Source organism: Hyperolius riggenbachi, chromosome 1 (genome assembly GCF_040937935.1).
Source record: "Hyperolius riggenbachi isolate aHypRig1 chromosome 1, aHypRig1.pri, whole genome shotgun sequence".
In the NCBI taxonomy this organism is placed as follows: domain Eukaryota; kingdom Metazoa; phylum Chordata; class Amphibia; order Anura; family Hyperoliidae; genus Hyperolius; species Hyperolius riggenbachi.
Window position 1 is genome coordinate 139,120,883 of NC_090646.1, and position 18,859 is coordinate 139,139,741.

Sequence of the window (18,859 nt, forward strand, 5' to 3'; positions counted from 1 at the left end):
GCCACTCATCAATCAGCCCCTAACCTGCCCCTTGCGGGCAATCTGATCACCCACCCACACCATTAGTTCGCCCGCAGATCCCCTCCCAAGGGCAGTGTTTATATCTTTTCTCTACCCTAAACACCCACTAATTACCCATCAATCACCCCCTGTCACTGCTACCTATCAGATTAGACCCCTATCTGCCCCTAGGGCACTCAATCACCCGCCCACACCCTCAGAATGCCCTCAGGCCCCAGCCCTGATCACCTCGCCAGTGCATTGCTTGCATCTATTCCCCCCTCTAATCACACCTTGAGACACCCATCAATCACCTCCTGTCACCCCCTAGCACACCTACCCATCAGATCAGGCCCTAATTTGCCCCGTGTGGGCTCCTGATCACTCGGCCAAACCCTCAGATCCCCCTCAGACCCCCTTCCGATCACCTCCCCAGTGCATTGATTGCATCTATTTTCCCCTCTAACCACCCCCTGAGACACCCATCAATCACCTCCTGTCACCCCCCTAGCACTCCTATCCATCCGATCAGGCCCAATACAACCTGTCATCTAAAAGGCCACCCTGCATATGACCGGTTCCACAAAATTCGCCCCCTCCTAGACCACCTGTCATCAAAATTTGCAGATGCTTATACCCCTGAACAGTCATTTTGAGACATTTGGTTTCCAGACTACTCACGGTTTTGGGCCCGTAAAATGCCAGGGCGGTATAGGAACCCCAGAAACTGACCCCATTTTAGAAAAAAGACACCCCAATGTATTCTGTTAGGTGTATGACGAGTTCATAGAAGATTTTATTTTTTGTCAAAAGTTAGCGGAAATTGATTTTTTTTTTTTTTCACAAAGTGTCATTTTTCACTAACTTGTGACAAAAAATAAAATCTTCTATGAACCCGCCATACACCTAACGGAATACCTTGGGGTGTCTTCTTTCTAAAATGGGGTCACTTGTGGGGTTCCTATACTGCCCTGGCATTTTAGGGGCCCTAAACCGTGAGGAGTAGTCTAAAAAACAAATGCCTCAAAATGACCTGTGATTAGGACGTTGGGCCCCTTAGCGCACCTAGGCTGCAAAAAAGTGTCACACATGTGGTATCGCCGTACTCAGGAGAAGTAGTATAATGTGTTTTGGGGTGTATTTTTACACATACCCATGCTGGGTGGGAGAAATCTCTCTGTAAATGGACAATTGTGTGTAAAAAAAAATCAAACAATTGTCATTTACAGAGGTATTTCTCCCACCCAGCATGGGTATGTGTAAAAATACACCCCAAAACACATTATACTACTTCTCCCAAGTACGGCGATACCACATGATTGGCACTTTTTTGCAGCCTAACTGCGCTAAGGGGCCCAAAGTCCAATGAGTACCTTTAGGATTTCACAGGTCATTTTTGTTTCAAGACTACTCCTCACGGTTTAGGGCCCCTAAAATGCCAGGGCAGTATAGGAACCCCACAAATGACCCCATTCTAGAAAGAAGACACCCAAACATATTCCGTTAGGAGTATGGTGAGTTCATAGAAGATTTTATTTTTTGTCACAAGTTAGCGGAAAATGACACTTTGTAAAAAAAACCCAATTAAAATCAATTTCCGCTAACTTGTGACAAAAATATAAAAACTTCTATGAACTCACCATACTCCTAACGGAATACCTTGGGGTGTCTTCTTTCTAAAATGGGGTCATTAGTGGGGTTCCTATACTGCCCTGGCATTTTAGGGGCCCTAAACCGTGAGGAGTAGTCTTGAAACAAAAATGACCTGTGAAATCCTAAAGGTACTCATTGGACTTTGGGCCCCTTAGCGCAGTTAGGCTGCAAAAAAGTGCCAATCATGTGGTATCGCCGTACTCGGGAGAAGTAGTATAATGTGTTTTGGGGTGTATTTTTACACATACCCATGCTGGGTGGGAGAAATACCTCTGTAAATGACAATCTTTTGATTTTTTTACACACAATTGTCCATTTACAGAGTTATTTCTCCCACCCAGCATGGGTATGTGTAAAAATACACCCCAAAACACATTATACTACTTCTCCTGAGTACGGCAATACCACATGTGTGGCACTTTTTTGCACCCTAACTGGTCTGCAGTGGTCTAAATGGAAAAAAAGTGGCCGGTCCTTAAGGGGGGTAAAGCCCTAGGTCCTCAAGTGGTTAAGCATTACCAGTTGCCTGGCTATCCTGCTAATCCTCTGCCTCTAATACTTTCAGCCATAGACCTGAAAAAAGCATGCAGCAGATCAGGTGTTTGACATTATTGTCAGATCTGAGAAGATTAGCACATGCTTGTTTCTGGTGGGATTCAGACACTACTGCAGCCAAATAGGGCTGCCAGGCAACTAGTATTGTTTGAAAGGAATCAAATATGGCAGCCTCCACATACCTCTCACTACAGTTGTCGTTTAAAGTTAAAGTGTAAAAAAAAAAAAAACCCTCTGGGAGATACTTACCTCAGGAGGGGAAGGCCTCTGCATCTTAATGAGGCTGCTTCCGTCCTCCTTCATCCCGGCGAGGGGAAAACAAGCCTAGATGTTGAGGCGCCACCATAGGCTGTAATGGGAATTACGGTTATAGAGGCGCTTAGGCAGTAATTTGGGCGCCGGCAAGAGACAGCACCCAAATTACAATAAAAACAGCTAGCGGCCAGATTAAATCGTACCCCACAGCCCACGGTGGCCTGGAGGGAGAATAGTAAGTAACGCTGCCGGGACTTTTGCAGGAGCAGGGTGAGCCGTTTCTCGGCTTTGCCCTGCGCCCAAATTTCCAGGCGCCCTACTTACATGTACATTTAAGTGCAAGGTGGTTAACATCAAGCAAGCTATAGTCTCTGTCCTGCCAGGTTCCCTTTTAGTTATCTAATAAAACAGTTTTCCAACAAGTGTGACTTGTTGAAAAGGATCAGTAAAATTATTAAAACAAAAAAACAGGGATTTATATAACTTCTATATGAAGCAACAGACACACTATATAACAATTCTCACTTACATCAAGATACAGCTTCTCATTGATTTCCAAAGTGACGGCTTCGATATTTTCATCATCAACAGGTTCAGTGGTTAGGCAGCCTTCCCGCTTTACGTCTTCATGTGATTCTGGCAAGGGAAAGTGCAATCAGATTACATAAGCCAGTTGAGAGAAGACAATTTCAGACCACAATTTCCATTTATACAATATTGATTTGGATTACTGGTTCACTTGGGAATTCACATGCATCATTCTGGCCTTGATGTGCAAAGCTTAGCTGATTAACTAAGTTATAGCATGCATGGAAACAATAAAGTGGACCTGTAATAATAAAGTAGACCTGCAACATTACAAATTACAAAACATGGTCAGTCTAATAATACTGGGAGAGTGCATAACTCTAATACTGGATATTCGGATATTTGTATGGGCAACTATGGAAGCGCCCAAAATTTTGCATTTTTTGCAGTGGGGCGACAAAGTTAGGTATGCAGGAAGTTGGGGGTGGATAAGGTTAGGCATTCAGGGGTGTGGTTAAGGTTAGTATAATCAAATAGACAAAAGCACCTGCACCTTCCGTTCATAAAACCAGGTTAGTTTATTGCTTGTGCAAAAACATCTTGGTGATCAAAGAGTACATAAGTGTACCTTATAGTTGCATAGCATGTAGTGGGAGGCGTGGGACAGGTGGGTCTAGCGACGACTGTTTCACATCCCTAGGACGCTTGGTCATGCTGCAAACCACTGAAAGAGCACCGTACACACTTCCGGGATAAGTGCGGGAATATCCGCCCCATCTGGAAGTCGTTTTGGCGCTCGTGATTTGAGCTGGCTGGTTCTGGGGACGTGCCTTCCCACTGTGTGTCGAACGGATATCACCATGGACCATAAAACCATCTGCCAAAACGGCCACCTAATGTCTGCATGCCCATTGCGCCCAAGAGGTCACGTGTGCCAGGATTATGCGACTATTACGATGCTCAATAAATTCGGCAGTCACGACCATAAGGTCACATAGAACTGTGAGCACACATCGCCAGAGTGCGCTATTGCGTAAATTTAAAAGGGATGCATATGCAAGGTCCCTGTTGGAACAAATAAATGTTAAAGTAGACTGCACATAAATTAAGGAGCTCCTAAACCTTCAAATGCACAGGGGTGGCATACTTCCCATAGCCTGCCATATATACATGTGACACTTTGTGTGTATGTGAGCAAAAATAAAAAACTTTGAGGCGGCAAGAACAGGAAAGTACTTAAACGGTCATTCATAAATATCTATACACAAGCATATTCTCTAGCTTAGGCCATGCAACCACTAAATAACCTAATTACGCACTGCCTGTACATATACTGTATACTTACCCCACCTCATGTTTCTACCCCATTCCTTTAGATTGAAAGCTCGCAAGGGCAGGGCTCTTACCCTTTTGTGTCATGGAATGTTATTAATTTAATTGCTTCCAGAGCCGGGACAAGGTCCTCCAGCACCCAAGGCTGAGACGCCAAAGTGCGCCCCTCCATCCCTCCACCCCAGCCGTCACACACTGATTGCTATTAGACTAAGAGGCACCCCAGGGCCCCCAACACCTTAATCTCTAGTTATCTGGCTTGTAGTCACTTCCATGTATCTCCTTTTCTTATTTCTTTCTGCTTCAAACACAATTAGGAATGACAGCTGAATGAATTGTGCGCCCCCTCCTACACTGCGCCCTGAGGCTGGAGCCTCTCCAGCCTATGCCTCGGCCCGGCCCTGATTGCTTCTACTCTGTTAGACATTTATACATTTTAGTCATCATGTTAAATTTGCAATTGTAATCAGTACTGCTGTATTTTGTATCAGTGTTCATATTTGATGTATATCATTGTCTGTATCATTATGTATCCCTTGTTTGTTTTCTTACAGCGCCACGGAATATGTTGGCGATTTATAAATAAATAATAATAATAGTATCTAGAATACTCCCCTTTCCCTGCAAGTAGGGACCTTGCTTATGCATCGCTTTTGAATTTGCGCAATAGCGCACTCTGGTGATAGGTGTGCTCACAGACTGGCGGATTTGTTAAGCAACGTAATAGTCGCATAATCCTGGCACACGCGACCTCTTGGGCGCAATGGGCATGCACACATTAGGTGGCCGTTTTGGCTGCTGGTTTTATGGTCCATATTGGTATCAGTCCGACGCACAGTGGGAAGGCACTCCCCCAGAACCAGCCAGCTCCAATCACGAGCGCCAAACGACTTCCGGATGGGGTGGAGATTCCCGCACTTATCCCGGAAGTGTGTACGGCGCGCTTTTAGTGGTACACAGCATGACCAAGCGCCCTAGGGGATGCGAAACTGCCGTCGCTAGACCCACCTGTCCCACGCCTTCAAACTCCTCCACTGGCTACCTGCTATGCAACTATAAGGTACACTTATGTTGTAACTTCTCTTTGATCACCAAGATGTTTTTGCACAAGCAATTAACCAAACTGGTTTTATGAACGGAAGGTGTACGTGCTTTTGTCGATTTGATTACAATGCCAAAACTTTCTTCCTACATGTTGGAGCGGAGCACACGTTCAACATAAAAGGTGAATAGAACCAGCATATTGCGGTGAGTTGATGTTTACCTCTTTGACACTTATACCTGACATACAAGCGCATTCGAAGGGGAGTGCCACATTTCCTTTTTCTTAATAGACATATTGTACATGTGATTAAGGTTAGGCATGGGGGGGGGGTTTAAGGTTAGGCATCGTAAAGGGGGTGGCTAGGGTTAGGTATAGATGCACGGACCTCCAGCTCTCCTGATCTTAAAGAGAACCTGAACTGAAAATAAGTCAAAATAACAATACACAGGTCATTCTTACCTCCTGTGTAGTCTACTACTCGATCTCTTTCTCCTCTCCTGCATCCCGTTTGTCCACTGTGATCAATGGAATTCTCCATCCTCCATTTTAAAAATGGCCATTACCCCCTAACAGCTTCCTGGTCAGCACACTGTTAAACTGTAATATCACCCACTTGAGCCATAGGGAAACATGGACATTAGCTTGCACATTCAGTTGTAACTGACAGCTGCTGATATATAACTGACAGCAACTGGTATATTTCAGTAAGAGAACTCTAAGAAAATGGAGGGCGCTTAGGTAGGTAGATTTTGTTGTACTGCCCGCTGCTAACTAGAAAGTGTGGGGACCCACTCACCTCACACAAAATAATATATTTAGGTAAGTTAGTCCTAAACTCTGCACCCTCCTATATTGCTTAGCGAGGATCTTTGCAATAAGCATTGCCAGACCTAAACCGTCCATCAACCTTCGCTAAACCGCAGTCCAGCGGTAACTAAGCATTAAAGGACGCGAGGAGCAGGTGACGTCACCGGAAGTAGACCAGCCATCACCCGGAACTACTATACTCGATCATTGCGGATGATTACGGATACAGTACGGAGTTGAATAGTGTCATTGAGCTGCCGGCCGGAACTCGGACACACCAACTGGACCCTCCGCAAATCTCTCAGCAGCCTCTATCTTAGGACGTGAGTACAATCAGCACAATCATTACTGGCACGACGTGAAAAAACATTACTGTTCGTCTGAGAAAGGAGGTGAGTCCATTTATGAACTCTATGAATTACATACAACCTATATGCCAACTACAGCTTTGACGCCTGGCATCTACAAATACAAACTTACATTGGAAGATTGATCCCATTTGAGTCCAGGGGAGCCTTCACGACGAGACCTCACTGAGATTTATATTGAGACATATCAGCATTTTTTTCCTTAAAGGGAGTCTATATTGAGACATATCAGCATTTTTTTCCTTAAAGGGAGTCTACACTATATACCTTGAAACATCACTCAAGGCATCTATATAATATATATTTTTTAACCTATATATTTTCTTTTTATTTTTGCTATTGCTTATTTTTTGGATCCATTTTTTACTCATATTTTCCATTTTTCATTTTTGGTAAATCTATGCACATTGGAGGGTCTGTGGATGATTGCAAGTGTGAATGAGTCAGTTATTCATTATTTATGGTTGACCCGCATGCAATGTAAATGTAATATAATGTATTTTATTGTATTAATAAATTTTTAGATGTTTCACTGAATAAAAGGTTGAACGCATATCATATTGGGTGAATGATACAGGACGCCAGTTAGACCCAGCGCAACTAGTAATTGTTTACCTAACTGGTATATTTCAGTTCTGACAAAATATTGTCAGAACTGGAAGGGATCACTGTAAGAAGAAAATGGTGAGCTTCTGAGAGGAACTGATGGTGAGGTTAATATGTAATCTTCATTTGCAGCTACGTCATGTGTTCATTTTAAATATTTTTACTCACTTCAGGTTCCCTTTAAGGTAATCCCTGGCGGTATCCTGCTGTACAAGTGTGCCCATCTTTGCTCAGCCTGCACCTTGAGGTTAAGGGGATCACCAAGCAGCAAGGAGATAAGGAGATAAAATCGGCAAGCAGAAAGCCAAAGGACAGGTGGAGAAGCTGGTTCTCTTTGCCCGCGGCAAAATGCAAGATGGCGCTTGCGGCCCTGTGTTCATGAATGAGTATGCCGAGGAGGCAGAGGACACAGGCTCTGACACACAGAGAAAGCGTGGTTTCCATACAGCAATGCCTGCATAGGGTGACTAGATCTTTTGACTCAAACTCCTTCAAACTAGACGATCTAGAGAACAGGGCTCACAGGTGCAATTTGCGACTAGTAGGTGTCCCTGAAAAAGCAGAGGGGGCACACCCTAAAAACTTCTTTGAGAACTGGTTTAAAGAAACTTTGGCTGATTTGATGTCTCACATGCCTTTGTCATAAAGAGGGCTCATCGACTACCGGATGGGCTAGGTAAGGGATATGACTGATTGTAATTTTTATGTACAAAACTCAATTTAAATTATCTTTTAAAAAGATATATCGGCATAATTTACCGATATTTTCTTATCGTAGTATGCACTGCAAAATAGTAGAATATTGGCAAATTTACCAATATTTTACTAGCGGTCATTTCAGGAGTCCAAATTTAAAGGCGCCCTTTTTGCATGTACGTCCTGGAGAGAGCCTTGGTAAGGCACCTTAATCATAAGGATGTTTTATTACGGTCACTCCAGACACATGCGTGTAATTGTAACATTTAGCATTGGGGAGACTTGTCCAACCAGGGGCGCTTCTAGCCATTTAGTCACTCCAGGCGAGAAAACCTATGGCGCCCCCCCCCCCTATACACACACACACACACACTGATAAAAACGCACATAAAGTGTCTCCCACACATCAAACGCACATACCATGTCCCCCGCACATCAAACGCACATACCATGTCCCCCGCACATCAAACGCAGTTACCATGCCCCCCACACATCAAACGCACATACCATGTCCCCCCCACATCAAACGCAGTTACCATGTCCCCCACACATCAAACGCACATACCATGTCCCCCCCACGTTAAACGCAGTTACCATGTCCCCCGCACATCAAACGCAGATACCATGTCCCCCGCACACCAAACGCAGATACCATGTCCCCCGCTCATCAAACGCAGATACCATGTCCCCCGCACATCAAACGCACATACCATGTCCCCCCCACATCAAACGCACATACCAGGTCCCCCCCACATCAAACGCACATACCATGTCCCCCCCACATCAAACGCACATACCATGTCCCCCCCACATCAAACGCAGTTACCATGTCCCCCGCACATCAAACGCACATACCATGTCCCCCGCACATCAAACGCACATACCATGTCCCCCGCACATCAAACGCAGTTACCATGTCCACCGCACATCAAACGCAGTTACCATGTCCCCCCCACATCAAACGCACATACCATGTCCCCCGCACATCAAACGCAGTTACCATGTCCCCCCCACATCAAACGCACATACCATGTCCCCCGCACATCAAACGCAGTTACCATGTCCACCGCACATCAAACGCAGTTACCATGTCACCCGCACATCAAACGCACATACCATGTCCCCCCCACATCAAACGCACATACCATGTCCCCCCCACATCAAACGCACATACCAGGTCCCCCCCACATCAAACGCACATACCATGTCCCCCCCACATCAAACGCAGTTACCATGTCCACCGCACATCAAACGCAGTTACCATGTCCCCCGCACATCAAACGCAGTTACCATGTCCCCCGCTCATCAAACGCAGTTACCATGTCCCCCGCACATCAAACGCAGTTACCATGTCCCCCGCTCATCAAACGCAGTTACCATGTCCCCCGCACATCAAACGCAGATACCATGTCCCCCGCCTATGAAACGCAGTTACCATGTCCCCCACACATCAAACGCAGTTACCATGTCCCCCGCACATCAAACGCAGATAACATGTCCCCCGCACATCAAACGCAGTTACCATGTCCCCCCCACATCAAACGCAGTTACCATGTCACCCGCACATCAAACGCAGTTACCAACTTCCAGTCATTATACACAAACTGTCATTTCTGTAGGAACATTTTACACAGTGCAGGCAGTTGGGGTGGGGAGAGAGACAGGGCTTGTAAACTTGGTGCCTGGATAATTTCTTCTATTGTCATGAGTCTGGGATCTGTGAAAGGCAAGCACAGCCTGCATTTTCAGCCTGCACGTCACAGTAAAGTGAGATAACATCTCCTGTTTATTTTCTGCCGTCACCCCTCGCTGCCTCTTATGTGTATACAAGAGCTGATTTTTCTGCCGTCACCCCTCGCTGCCTCTTATGTGTATACAAGAGCTGATTCTCTACCCTTCACCTTTTCATGAGGTCACACAGATAAAACTGACAGCAGCTCCATCTGCACAAATCACAACCAAAACACAGTGCATTATGTAGTACAACTATGCGTGCTGCCTGTGTCTGCTCACACACCTGTGACTGAAGGTCTCTGCCTGTCTGCCTGCTCGTTCTCCTCATAGTGCACATTGATTCCTCATGTCTCCCTGCTGCAGGATACAGCTCAGCGTTTCAGCCCCTAATCTCCTCTCCCACCCACGTCAGGCTCAGGGCAGAGGGATGCAGGAGGCATGCTGGCTAATGTACCCACTGGGAACCACCGAACTTCCGGCTGGCGGGGGGCGGAGCTTAAAGCCACACGCAGGCAGTACACAGACACTGCTCTGCGCCTGTGGCTGATGAGGAAACCAGAAAGGGGTGGCCTTAGAGGAGGGACAGAGCGTGCTTGCTCTGTCTCTATTGGCCAGGGGGGGGGGGGGGGGTAGGGAAGAAAAGGTGCTATGCAGGACGCTGGGAGCCGGAGTGGCGGAGCCCTGCAGCGTGCACAAGCCTCAGCCTGCAAAATGGGGTGGTTAAATGTGAAGGTGGCCAGCGCCTAGGGACAGGCATGCCGCCCCAAGTGGCTGCCTGTAGTGCCTGTGCCTCCAGGCGCCCCTGTGTCCGACAGACAGCCCCACACTAATACTGAAACCCCAATCTGACTGAAGAGAGAAATATACAGAAATAGACTGGTCTGGCATGGAAATATTCTATAACTTTTTTTTTGCACATGACATTTATGTTTGTTAAATATAGATTAGGTTGACGCCCATTTTGAGGTCTTGTTGTTAACAATACCTCAGAGACTATACAAATTGGTAATGCTAGCTGAAGTAAAATTTTATATCCATACAGCCGAATTAGTGGTAGGAGCAGTGGCGTAGCTAAGAAGCTGTGGGCCCCAGTGCAAGTTTTACATGGGGCCCCCCTAAGCACTCTGTACATAATTGATACAGTGCACCAAAACCAATCAAGAACAACCAGTGTCAGAGGTGCAAGAAGGGGACAGGGACAAGTTGTTAATGATCACTACTATTCAAAGCATCTATAGAAGTGAATATTATCAGCACAGGACCAATAAAGAGCTAATATCGTGGTTGAGGGAGGGTCCCTCGGGGCCCCTCTAGCCCAAGGGTCCCGATGCGGTCGCTACCTCTGCACCCCCTGTTGCTATGCCCCTGGGTAGGAGGAATCATGAACAAGACTATACAAAGATGGAGAAGGCAAGACAGAGTAATGAAAGATGGAAGGGTTTGGGGAGTGCATTGACTGTACTGAAATGTATCTGTATAGTGTAGTTACCCTGATTTGCTGATGTATTCTTTGTTGAATCCATTGATACAGACAATGATCGGTCTTCTCTGTGAAAACTCAATCCTCCAGTTGCTGTAAATGAAGAGGATTTCTGATCACTTTCCACAAACATTGTGTTTGGTTTCTTCTCATCTGTGTCAAGGACCTGTATGAGAGGACCTTTAGGAGGGAGGGTTTCCATTCTGTCTGTGTCACTGGACAACTCCTCGCAGGCTTCTATAGCCTCTTCCACAAACTTCTGTATTTTCTCTCGAGACTCTTCATTCCTGCACCGCATGGTCTGTTCTTCAGAGATTCCTGTGCTCTCTGTGGGAAGTTCTCCTAAAACAGTCAGAACAGATTTCATAAAAGCAGACTAAGTGATCTAAAATCTTTTGTAACAACTGGTGCACACAAAAAAGTATCTAGTTCATTGGCCCTTATAAAATCTACTCCTAAAAATAACTTTTAGATGTTCCCAGGTTTTATTTTATGCTTAATCATTTGCAAAGTAGATTTAATGATTTCTTGTCTCTGCTCAATGGCAGTGTATTAAGTGTCTCAAAGCTAAAAATCTATGACCGGGGGGGGGGGGGGGGGGGCATCTCCTCCCCCTGGTCATGCTACAGCAGGTGTGTTAGTAAGAAATAAAACAGATACAATGATGTTGTGCATTGTATGTGTATGGACAGGGGAGAGGTAAGGAGAGATTAGGCATAGCCGGGCGATTGAGGACAAATGTTAAGCCAAGTGTAATTGACACATAAGAGCCTCCACTTTCCCATGCTGAAAAAGATGGTAGTTTCTCCTCTGCCTCACCTCTCCTCCCACCAGCCTAGATGCACATATACAATATTAAAAAAAAGATCAAGTGGCTCCTCTCTGCCCTGTATAGACTGTGTCACTATTACCTATAGCAGAGATGGATAGATAGGTCTAAATGTTGACTTGATCAATGAAAAGAATGTGTGGGGAGCTGGAGTGGTTAAGTCCAGGTAGAACAACATAATGTGAGATATTAGTGAAATAAAAGAGAAGTATGTTCTCTCCTTATACTTTTCCCTTCAGAAAGTGAAAATAAAGTTTTATAGTAATGTCTCCTAGAATCTACAGGCTTTCCCTTAAAGGACACCTGAAGTGAGAGGTATATGTTGGCTGCCATAATTATTCCCTTTTAATCAATAGCAGTTCCCTGGCTATCCTGCTGATTCTTTGCCTCTAATACTTTTAGCCATAGTTCCTGTCAAATCTTACAAGATTAGCTGCATGCTTGTTTCTGGTATGATTCAGACACTACTGCAGCCAAACAGATCAGCAAAATGCCAAGCAACTGGTATAGCTTAAAAGCATATAAATATGGCAGCCTCTATATACCTCTCACTACAGTTGTCCTTTAAGTTCGAGTTTTCAAGCAGAAACATATGAAATAAGGATAAAAACAAAAGCATGTTTAATGACTCCCCTAGTAAAATGAAGAAGCAGTGACTGGCAAAGGTTCTGAAGTATGGGCAAAGTTACCAGAAACAAAAATGGCGCTGTCTGGCGAAGGTGAAAGACTGCCCAGGATTGGATGAAGGCAGGATAAATACAATACTTCCTGTCACCAAGCAACAAAACCCTGTGATAGAGTAATATGCGTAGGTTGGCATGTGAATCCACTAGTGTTGGGCGAACATCTAGATGTTCGGGTTCGGGCCGAACAGGCCGAACATGGCCGCGATGTTCGGGTGTTCGACCCGAACTCCGAACATAATGGAAGTCAATGGGGACCCGAACTTTTGTGCTTTGTAAAGCCTCCTTACATGCTACATACCCCAAATTTACAGGGTATGTGCACCTTGGGAGTGGGTACAAGAGGAAAAAAAAATTAGCAAAAAGAGCTTATAGTTTTTGAGAAAATCGATTTTAAAGTTTCAAAGGGAAAACTGTCTTTTAAATGCGGGAAATGTCTGTTTTCTTTGCACAGGTAACATGCTTTTTGTCGGCATGCAGTCATAAATGTAATACATATAAGAGGTTCCAGGAAAAGGGACCGGTAACGCTAACCCAGCAGCAGCACACGTGATGGAACAGGAGGAGGGTGGCGCAGGAGGAGAAGGCCACGCTTTGTGAGACAACAACCCAGGCCTTGCATGAGGACAAGAAGCGTGCGGGTAGCATGCTTTGTACCGCCATGCAGTCATAAATGTAATAAAGATAAGTGGTTTAATAAACAGGGACCACGCGGCAATGCTAACCCAGCAGCAGCAGACGTGATGGAACAGGAGGAGGCGCAGGAGGAGAAGGCCACGCTTTGTGAGACACAACAACCTAGGCCTTGCATGAGGACAAGAAGCGTGCGGATAGCATGCTTTGTACCGCCATGCAGTCATAAATGTAATAAAGATAAGTGGTTCAATAAACAGGGACCACGCGGCAACGCTAACCCAGCAGCAGCAGACGTGATGGAACAGGAGGAGGCGCAGGAGGAGAAGGCCACGCTTTGTGAGACACAACAACCCAGGCCTTGCATGAGGTACCGCCATGCAGTCATAAATGTAATAAAGATAAGTGGTTCAATAAACAGGGACCACGCGGCAACGCTAACCCAGCAGCAGCAGACGTGATGGAACAGGAGGAGGCGCAGGAGGAGAAGGCCACGCTTTGTGAGACACAACAACCCAGGCCTTGCATGAGGTACCGCCATGCAGTCATAAATGTAATAAAGATAAGTGGTTCAATAAACAGGGACCACGCGGCAACGCTAACCCAGCAGCAGCAGACGTGATGGAACAGGAGGAGGCGCAGGAGGAGAAGGCCACGCTTTGTGAGACACAACAACCCAGGCCTTGCATGAGGTACCGCCATGCAATCATAAATGTAATAAAGATAAGTGGTTCAATAAACAGGGACCACGCGGCAACGCTAACCCAGCAGCAGCAGACGTGATGGAACAGGAGGAGGCGCAGGAGGAGAAGGCCACGCTTTGTGAGACACAACAACCCAGGCCTTGCATGAGGTACCGCCATGCAGTCATAAATGTAATAAAGATAAGTGGTTCAATAAACAGGGACCACGCGGCAACGCTAACCCAGCAGCAGCAGACGTGATGGAACAGGAGGAGGCGCAGGAGGAGAAGGCCACGCTTTGTGAGACACAACAACCCAGGCCTTGCATGAGGACAAGAAGCGTGCGGATAGCATGCTTTGTACCGCCATGCAGTCATAAATGTAATAAAGATAAGTGGTTCAATAAACAGGGACCACGCGGCAACGCTAACCCAGCAGCAGCAGACGTGATGGAACAGGAGGAGGCGCAGGAGGAGAAGGCCACGCTTTGTGAGACACAACAACCCAGGCCTTGCATGAGGACAAGAAGCGTGCAGATAGCATGCTTTGTACCGCCATGCAGTCATAAATGTAATAAAGATAAGTGGTTCAATAAACAGGGACCACGCGGCAACGCTAACCCAGCAGCAGCAGACGTGATGGAACAGGAGGAGGCGCAGGAGGAGAAGGCCACGCTTTGTGAGACACAACAACCCAGGCCTTGCATGAGGTACCGCCATGCAGTCATAAATGTAATAAAGATAAGTGGTTCAATAAACAGGGACCACGCGGCAACGCTAACCCAGCAGCAGCAGACGTGATGGAACAGGAGGAGGCGCAGGAGGAGAAGGCCACGCTTTGTGAGACACAACAACCCAGGCCTTGCATGAGGACAAGAAGCGTGCAGATAGCATGCTTTGTACCGCTATTGCAGTCATAAATGTAATAAAGATAAGTGGTTCAATAAACAGGGACCACGCGGCAACGCTAACCCAGCAGCAGCAGACGTGATGGAACAGGAGGAGGCGCAGGAGGAGAAGGCCACGCTTTGTGAGACACAACAACCCAGGCCTTGCATGAGGTACCGCCATGCAGTCATAAATGTAATAAAGATAAGTGGTTCAATAAACAGGGACCACGCGGCAACGCTAACCCAGCAGCAGCAGACGTGATGGAACAGGAGGAGGCGCAGGAGGAGAAGGCCACGCTTTGTGAGACACAACAACCCAGGCCTTGCATGAGGACAAGAAGCGTGCGGATAGCATGCTTTGTACCGCCATGCAGTCATAAATGTAATAAAGATAAGAGGTTCCATAAACAGGGACCGGCAACGCTAACCCAGCAGCAGCAGCAGCACACGTGATGGAACAGGAGCAGGCGCAGGAGGAGAAGGCCATGCTTTTTGAGACACAACAACCCAGGCCTTGCATGAGGACAAAAAGCGTGCGGATATAGCAGCAATGCTTTTTGCCGCCATGCAGTCATAAATGTAATACAGATGAGAGGTTCAATAAACAGGGACCGGAAACGCTACACCATCCCAGATGTTCATTGGTCATGTTACTTGGTTGGGGTCCTGGAGTGTTGCGTAGTCATTTCCAATCCAGGATTGATTCATTTTAATTTGAGTCAGACGGTCTGCATTTTCTGTGGAGAGGCGGATACGCCGATCTGTGACGATTCCTCCGGCAGCACTGAAACAGCGTTCCGACATAACGCTGGCTGCCGGGCAAGCCAGCACCTCTATTGCGTACATTGCCAGTTCGTGCCAGGTGTCTAGCTTCGATACCCAATAGTTGAAGGGTGCAGATGGATTGTTCGACACAGCTACGTCATCTGACATGTAGTCCTTGACCATCTTCTCCAGGCGATCGGTGTTGGAGGTGGATCTGCACGCTTGCTGTTCAGTGGGCTGCTGCTGCATGGGTGTCAGAAAATGTTCCCACTCCAAGGACACTGCCGATACCATTCCCTTTTGGGCACTAGCTGCAGCTTGCGTTGTTTGCTGCCCTCCTGGTCGTCCTGGGTTTGCGGAAGTCAGTCTGTCGGCGTACAACTGGCTAGAGGAGGGGGAAGATGTCAATCTCCTCTCTAAAGTCTCCACAAGGGCCTGCTGGTATTCTTCCATTTTGACCTGTCTGACTCTTTCTTCAAGCAGTTTTGGAACATTGTGTTTGTACCGTGGATCCAGAAGGGTATAAACCCAGTAATTGGTGTTGTCCAGAATGCGCACAATGCGTGGGTCGCGTTCAATGCAGTCTAGCATGAATTGAGCCATGTGTGCCAGAGTCCTACCAGAATCCTCATCATCCTCTTGTGAGCGTTGCGATAGTTGTGATGCATCATAGTCGTCACCTTCCTCCTGGTCTGCTTCTGCTGACCATTCGCGCTGAATTGTGGAAGTCCAACGTGCACCGCTCTGGCCCTCGTCAGTGGTGGCATGAAATTCCTGCTCCAACTCCAGCTGTTCCTCCTCCTCTTCTTCGTCATAGCTGCTGGGGCCAGCGTTCCCTGAGACGGATGGCCTGATGTTGGTACCATCACGCTGATCGTTTTCTCCTTAAGATTTCCCCAGTTGCATCATGACAGCTGTTTCCTTGATTTTCAACATTGACCTCTTCAGTAAACACAGCAGTGGTATGGTAATGCTGACTGAAGAGTTGTCACTGCTCACAAGCAACGTGGATTGCTCAAAATTTTGGAGGACTTGGCAGAGGTCCAACATGTTGGCCCAATCGGATCCACAGAAGCTTGGCAGCTGTCCGGATGCGCCTCGGTACTGCGCCGTCATGTACTGGACCACTGCACTCTTCTGCTCACAAAAGCGTGCTAGCATGTGCAGCGTAGAATTCCAGCGCGTAGGGACATCACACAGCAAGCGATGGTGGGGGAGATTGAAGCGCTCCTGCATCTTGGCGAGTGCCCCCGAAGCAGTACTGGAATTTCTACAATGTTTGGCCACTCGACGCACCTTCAACAGAAGATCGGCCACGCCTGGGTATGTCCTCAGGAACCGCTGAACTACTAGGTTCATCACGTGCGCCAGGCAAGGGATGTGTGTCAGCTTAGCCAACCTTAAAGCGCGAATGAGATTACTCCCATTATCACACACAACCATGCCCAGTTTCAGGTCCAGCGGTGCCAGCCACAAATCTGTCTGTTCCTTTATTCCCTTCCAAATTTCCTCCCCTGTGTGCTGCTTATCCCCAAGGCAGATCAGCTTCAGCAACGCTTGCTGACGCATGCCAACAGCTGTGCTGCACTGCTTCCACGATCCTACTGCTGCTGGGTTAGCGTTTCCGGATGAGGTACAGCTTTGAGATGCGTTGGAGGAGAAGGAGTCAGAGAGGTAGGTGCTGCTGTTGTTATCCAGTGGGAGGGACGGCGGTGCAGCTGTTTGCGGCGTGGGCAACACCCGCGCCGTAGCAGGTGAGGAATCGCTGCCAGGCTCCACAAGGTTCACCCAGTGCGCGGTAAGGGAGATGTATCGACCCTGTCCGAACGCACTCGTCCAAGCAGGCAACGGCATTCTTCAAGCTTCGGGTTATTTTGCTGACCACGTGCTCATGCAACTCAGGCACTGCAGAGCGCGCATAGTGGTAGCGGCTGGGAACCACGTAACGTGGGATGGCCACTGACATCATGCCCTTGAAGCTGTTTGTCTCCACCACTCGATATGGCAGCATTTCGCAGGCCAGAAGCTTGGCTATGCTGGCTGTTACTGCTACGGCCCGGGGGTCATTTGCTGGCAATTTCCTCTTGCGCTCAAACATCTCCGACACAGACAACTGAACCGTAGCGCTGCACACGGAAGGGCTGTTGGTTGTTGTGTTTGATGAACACTGGGAGACCTCAAGAGCACTACTCCGGAAAGTGACAGTGTCAGCGTCGTCTGATGTTTGTGAATGTTGTGAACCACGCAATGGCTGGGCTACTGCTGCTGCTGAGGCGGGTCTGGTGGTGAGTCTGGTGAACCCAAGGGAGGCAGTGTTGCTGGTACCCTGTCCTGCCGCGTTTGCCCACAGAGTGGGATGTTTGGATAGCATGTGGCGGCTCATGCTGGTGGTGGAGAGGTTGTTAATACTTTTCCCCCTGCTCAGGCGGGTCTTGCACACCTTGCAAATCGCCATGGTAACATCCTCAGTCCAGTCTTCAAAGAAAGCCCAGACTTTGGAGCACCTGCCTCCTTGCTGGCGATTTCTGTTTGCTCCTCTTTTGCCTCTCACTTGAACTTCCACGCTTGTGGTGCCTGAAATTGCGCGCCGCCTACCTTGTGGCACAAGGCGAACTCGTGCAGCAGTGGGTTCTTCAACAGACTCATCTGTGCTGCTGCTACGACGGCGATGTTCTCGTTCAGAAACAAAATCTGGGTCTATGTCCACATTGTCCATACCCTCCTCTTCCATCTCCTCAAACTCGTCATATGTCATTGTGGGGGGCCGCCGCCGTGGAGTAGAGCTCCCCAGAACAACCTCTGCGCAGCTCACTCCAACGTCGTCTTCCAGATCTTGTCGGCCGACCTCCTGCAATTGCAAACCCTCCTGCCCAACTTGCTCTGGGATTTGGGTTTCCGAGTCCTCCTCGGACTCGCCTTGTATTTCAGTGCGCGGTGCATTTCCCACAGTTAATGGTTGTGAATCCGGGCACAACATTTCTGGCTGTTCCTCCATTGACCTTTGAAAGGTGGAAGTTTGTTGGGCTGGGAATAGCTCCTGCGAATACCCCATTGTGTCCTGAGGTAATTCATCGGACTGGTTATCTGGCAGTTGTGTGCGTGGTGTTGCTGCCGGTTGTGTCAGCTTTGTGCCCACTGGCTCCTTGTAACTGGCTGAGGACTCGGACCTCGTGCGTGATGTGCTGGTGCTGCTTAACCCACTGCTGGACGCTTGAGAGGTCATCCAAGTAATTATCTGGTCCTGTTCTTTTAGATCTGTGAGGGTTGTTGTCCTGGACAACATGGGCGGTATTGAGTGGGTTTTCTTGGGTGCTCCCC

At 47.5% G+C, this 18,859-nt stretch overlaps 1 protein-coding gene across 2 annotated transcripts in view; it reads right to left on the reverse strand.

The window, feature by feature from the left end:
- Positions 1-18,859, reverse strand: part of DNAAF1 (dynein axonemal assembly factor 1) — an 80,808-nt gene that overhangs the window by 15,682 nt on the left and 46,267 nt on the right. For both annotated transcript variants that reach the window (XM_068278614.1, XM_068278615.1), the window contains exons 9-10: positions 11,069-11,401; positions 2,993-3,099 (exon numbers count right to left, since the gene is read on the reverse strand). In XM_068278614.1, coding sequence (XP_068134715.1) covers positions 2,993-3,099; positions 11,069-11,401 — 440 coding nt within the window. The remainder of the gene's footprint in view (positions 1-2,992; positions 3,100-11,068; positions 11,402-18,859) is intronic.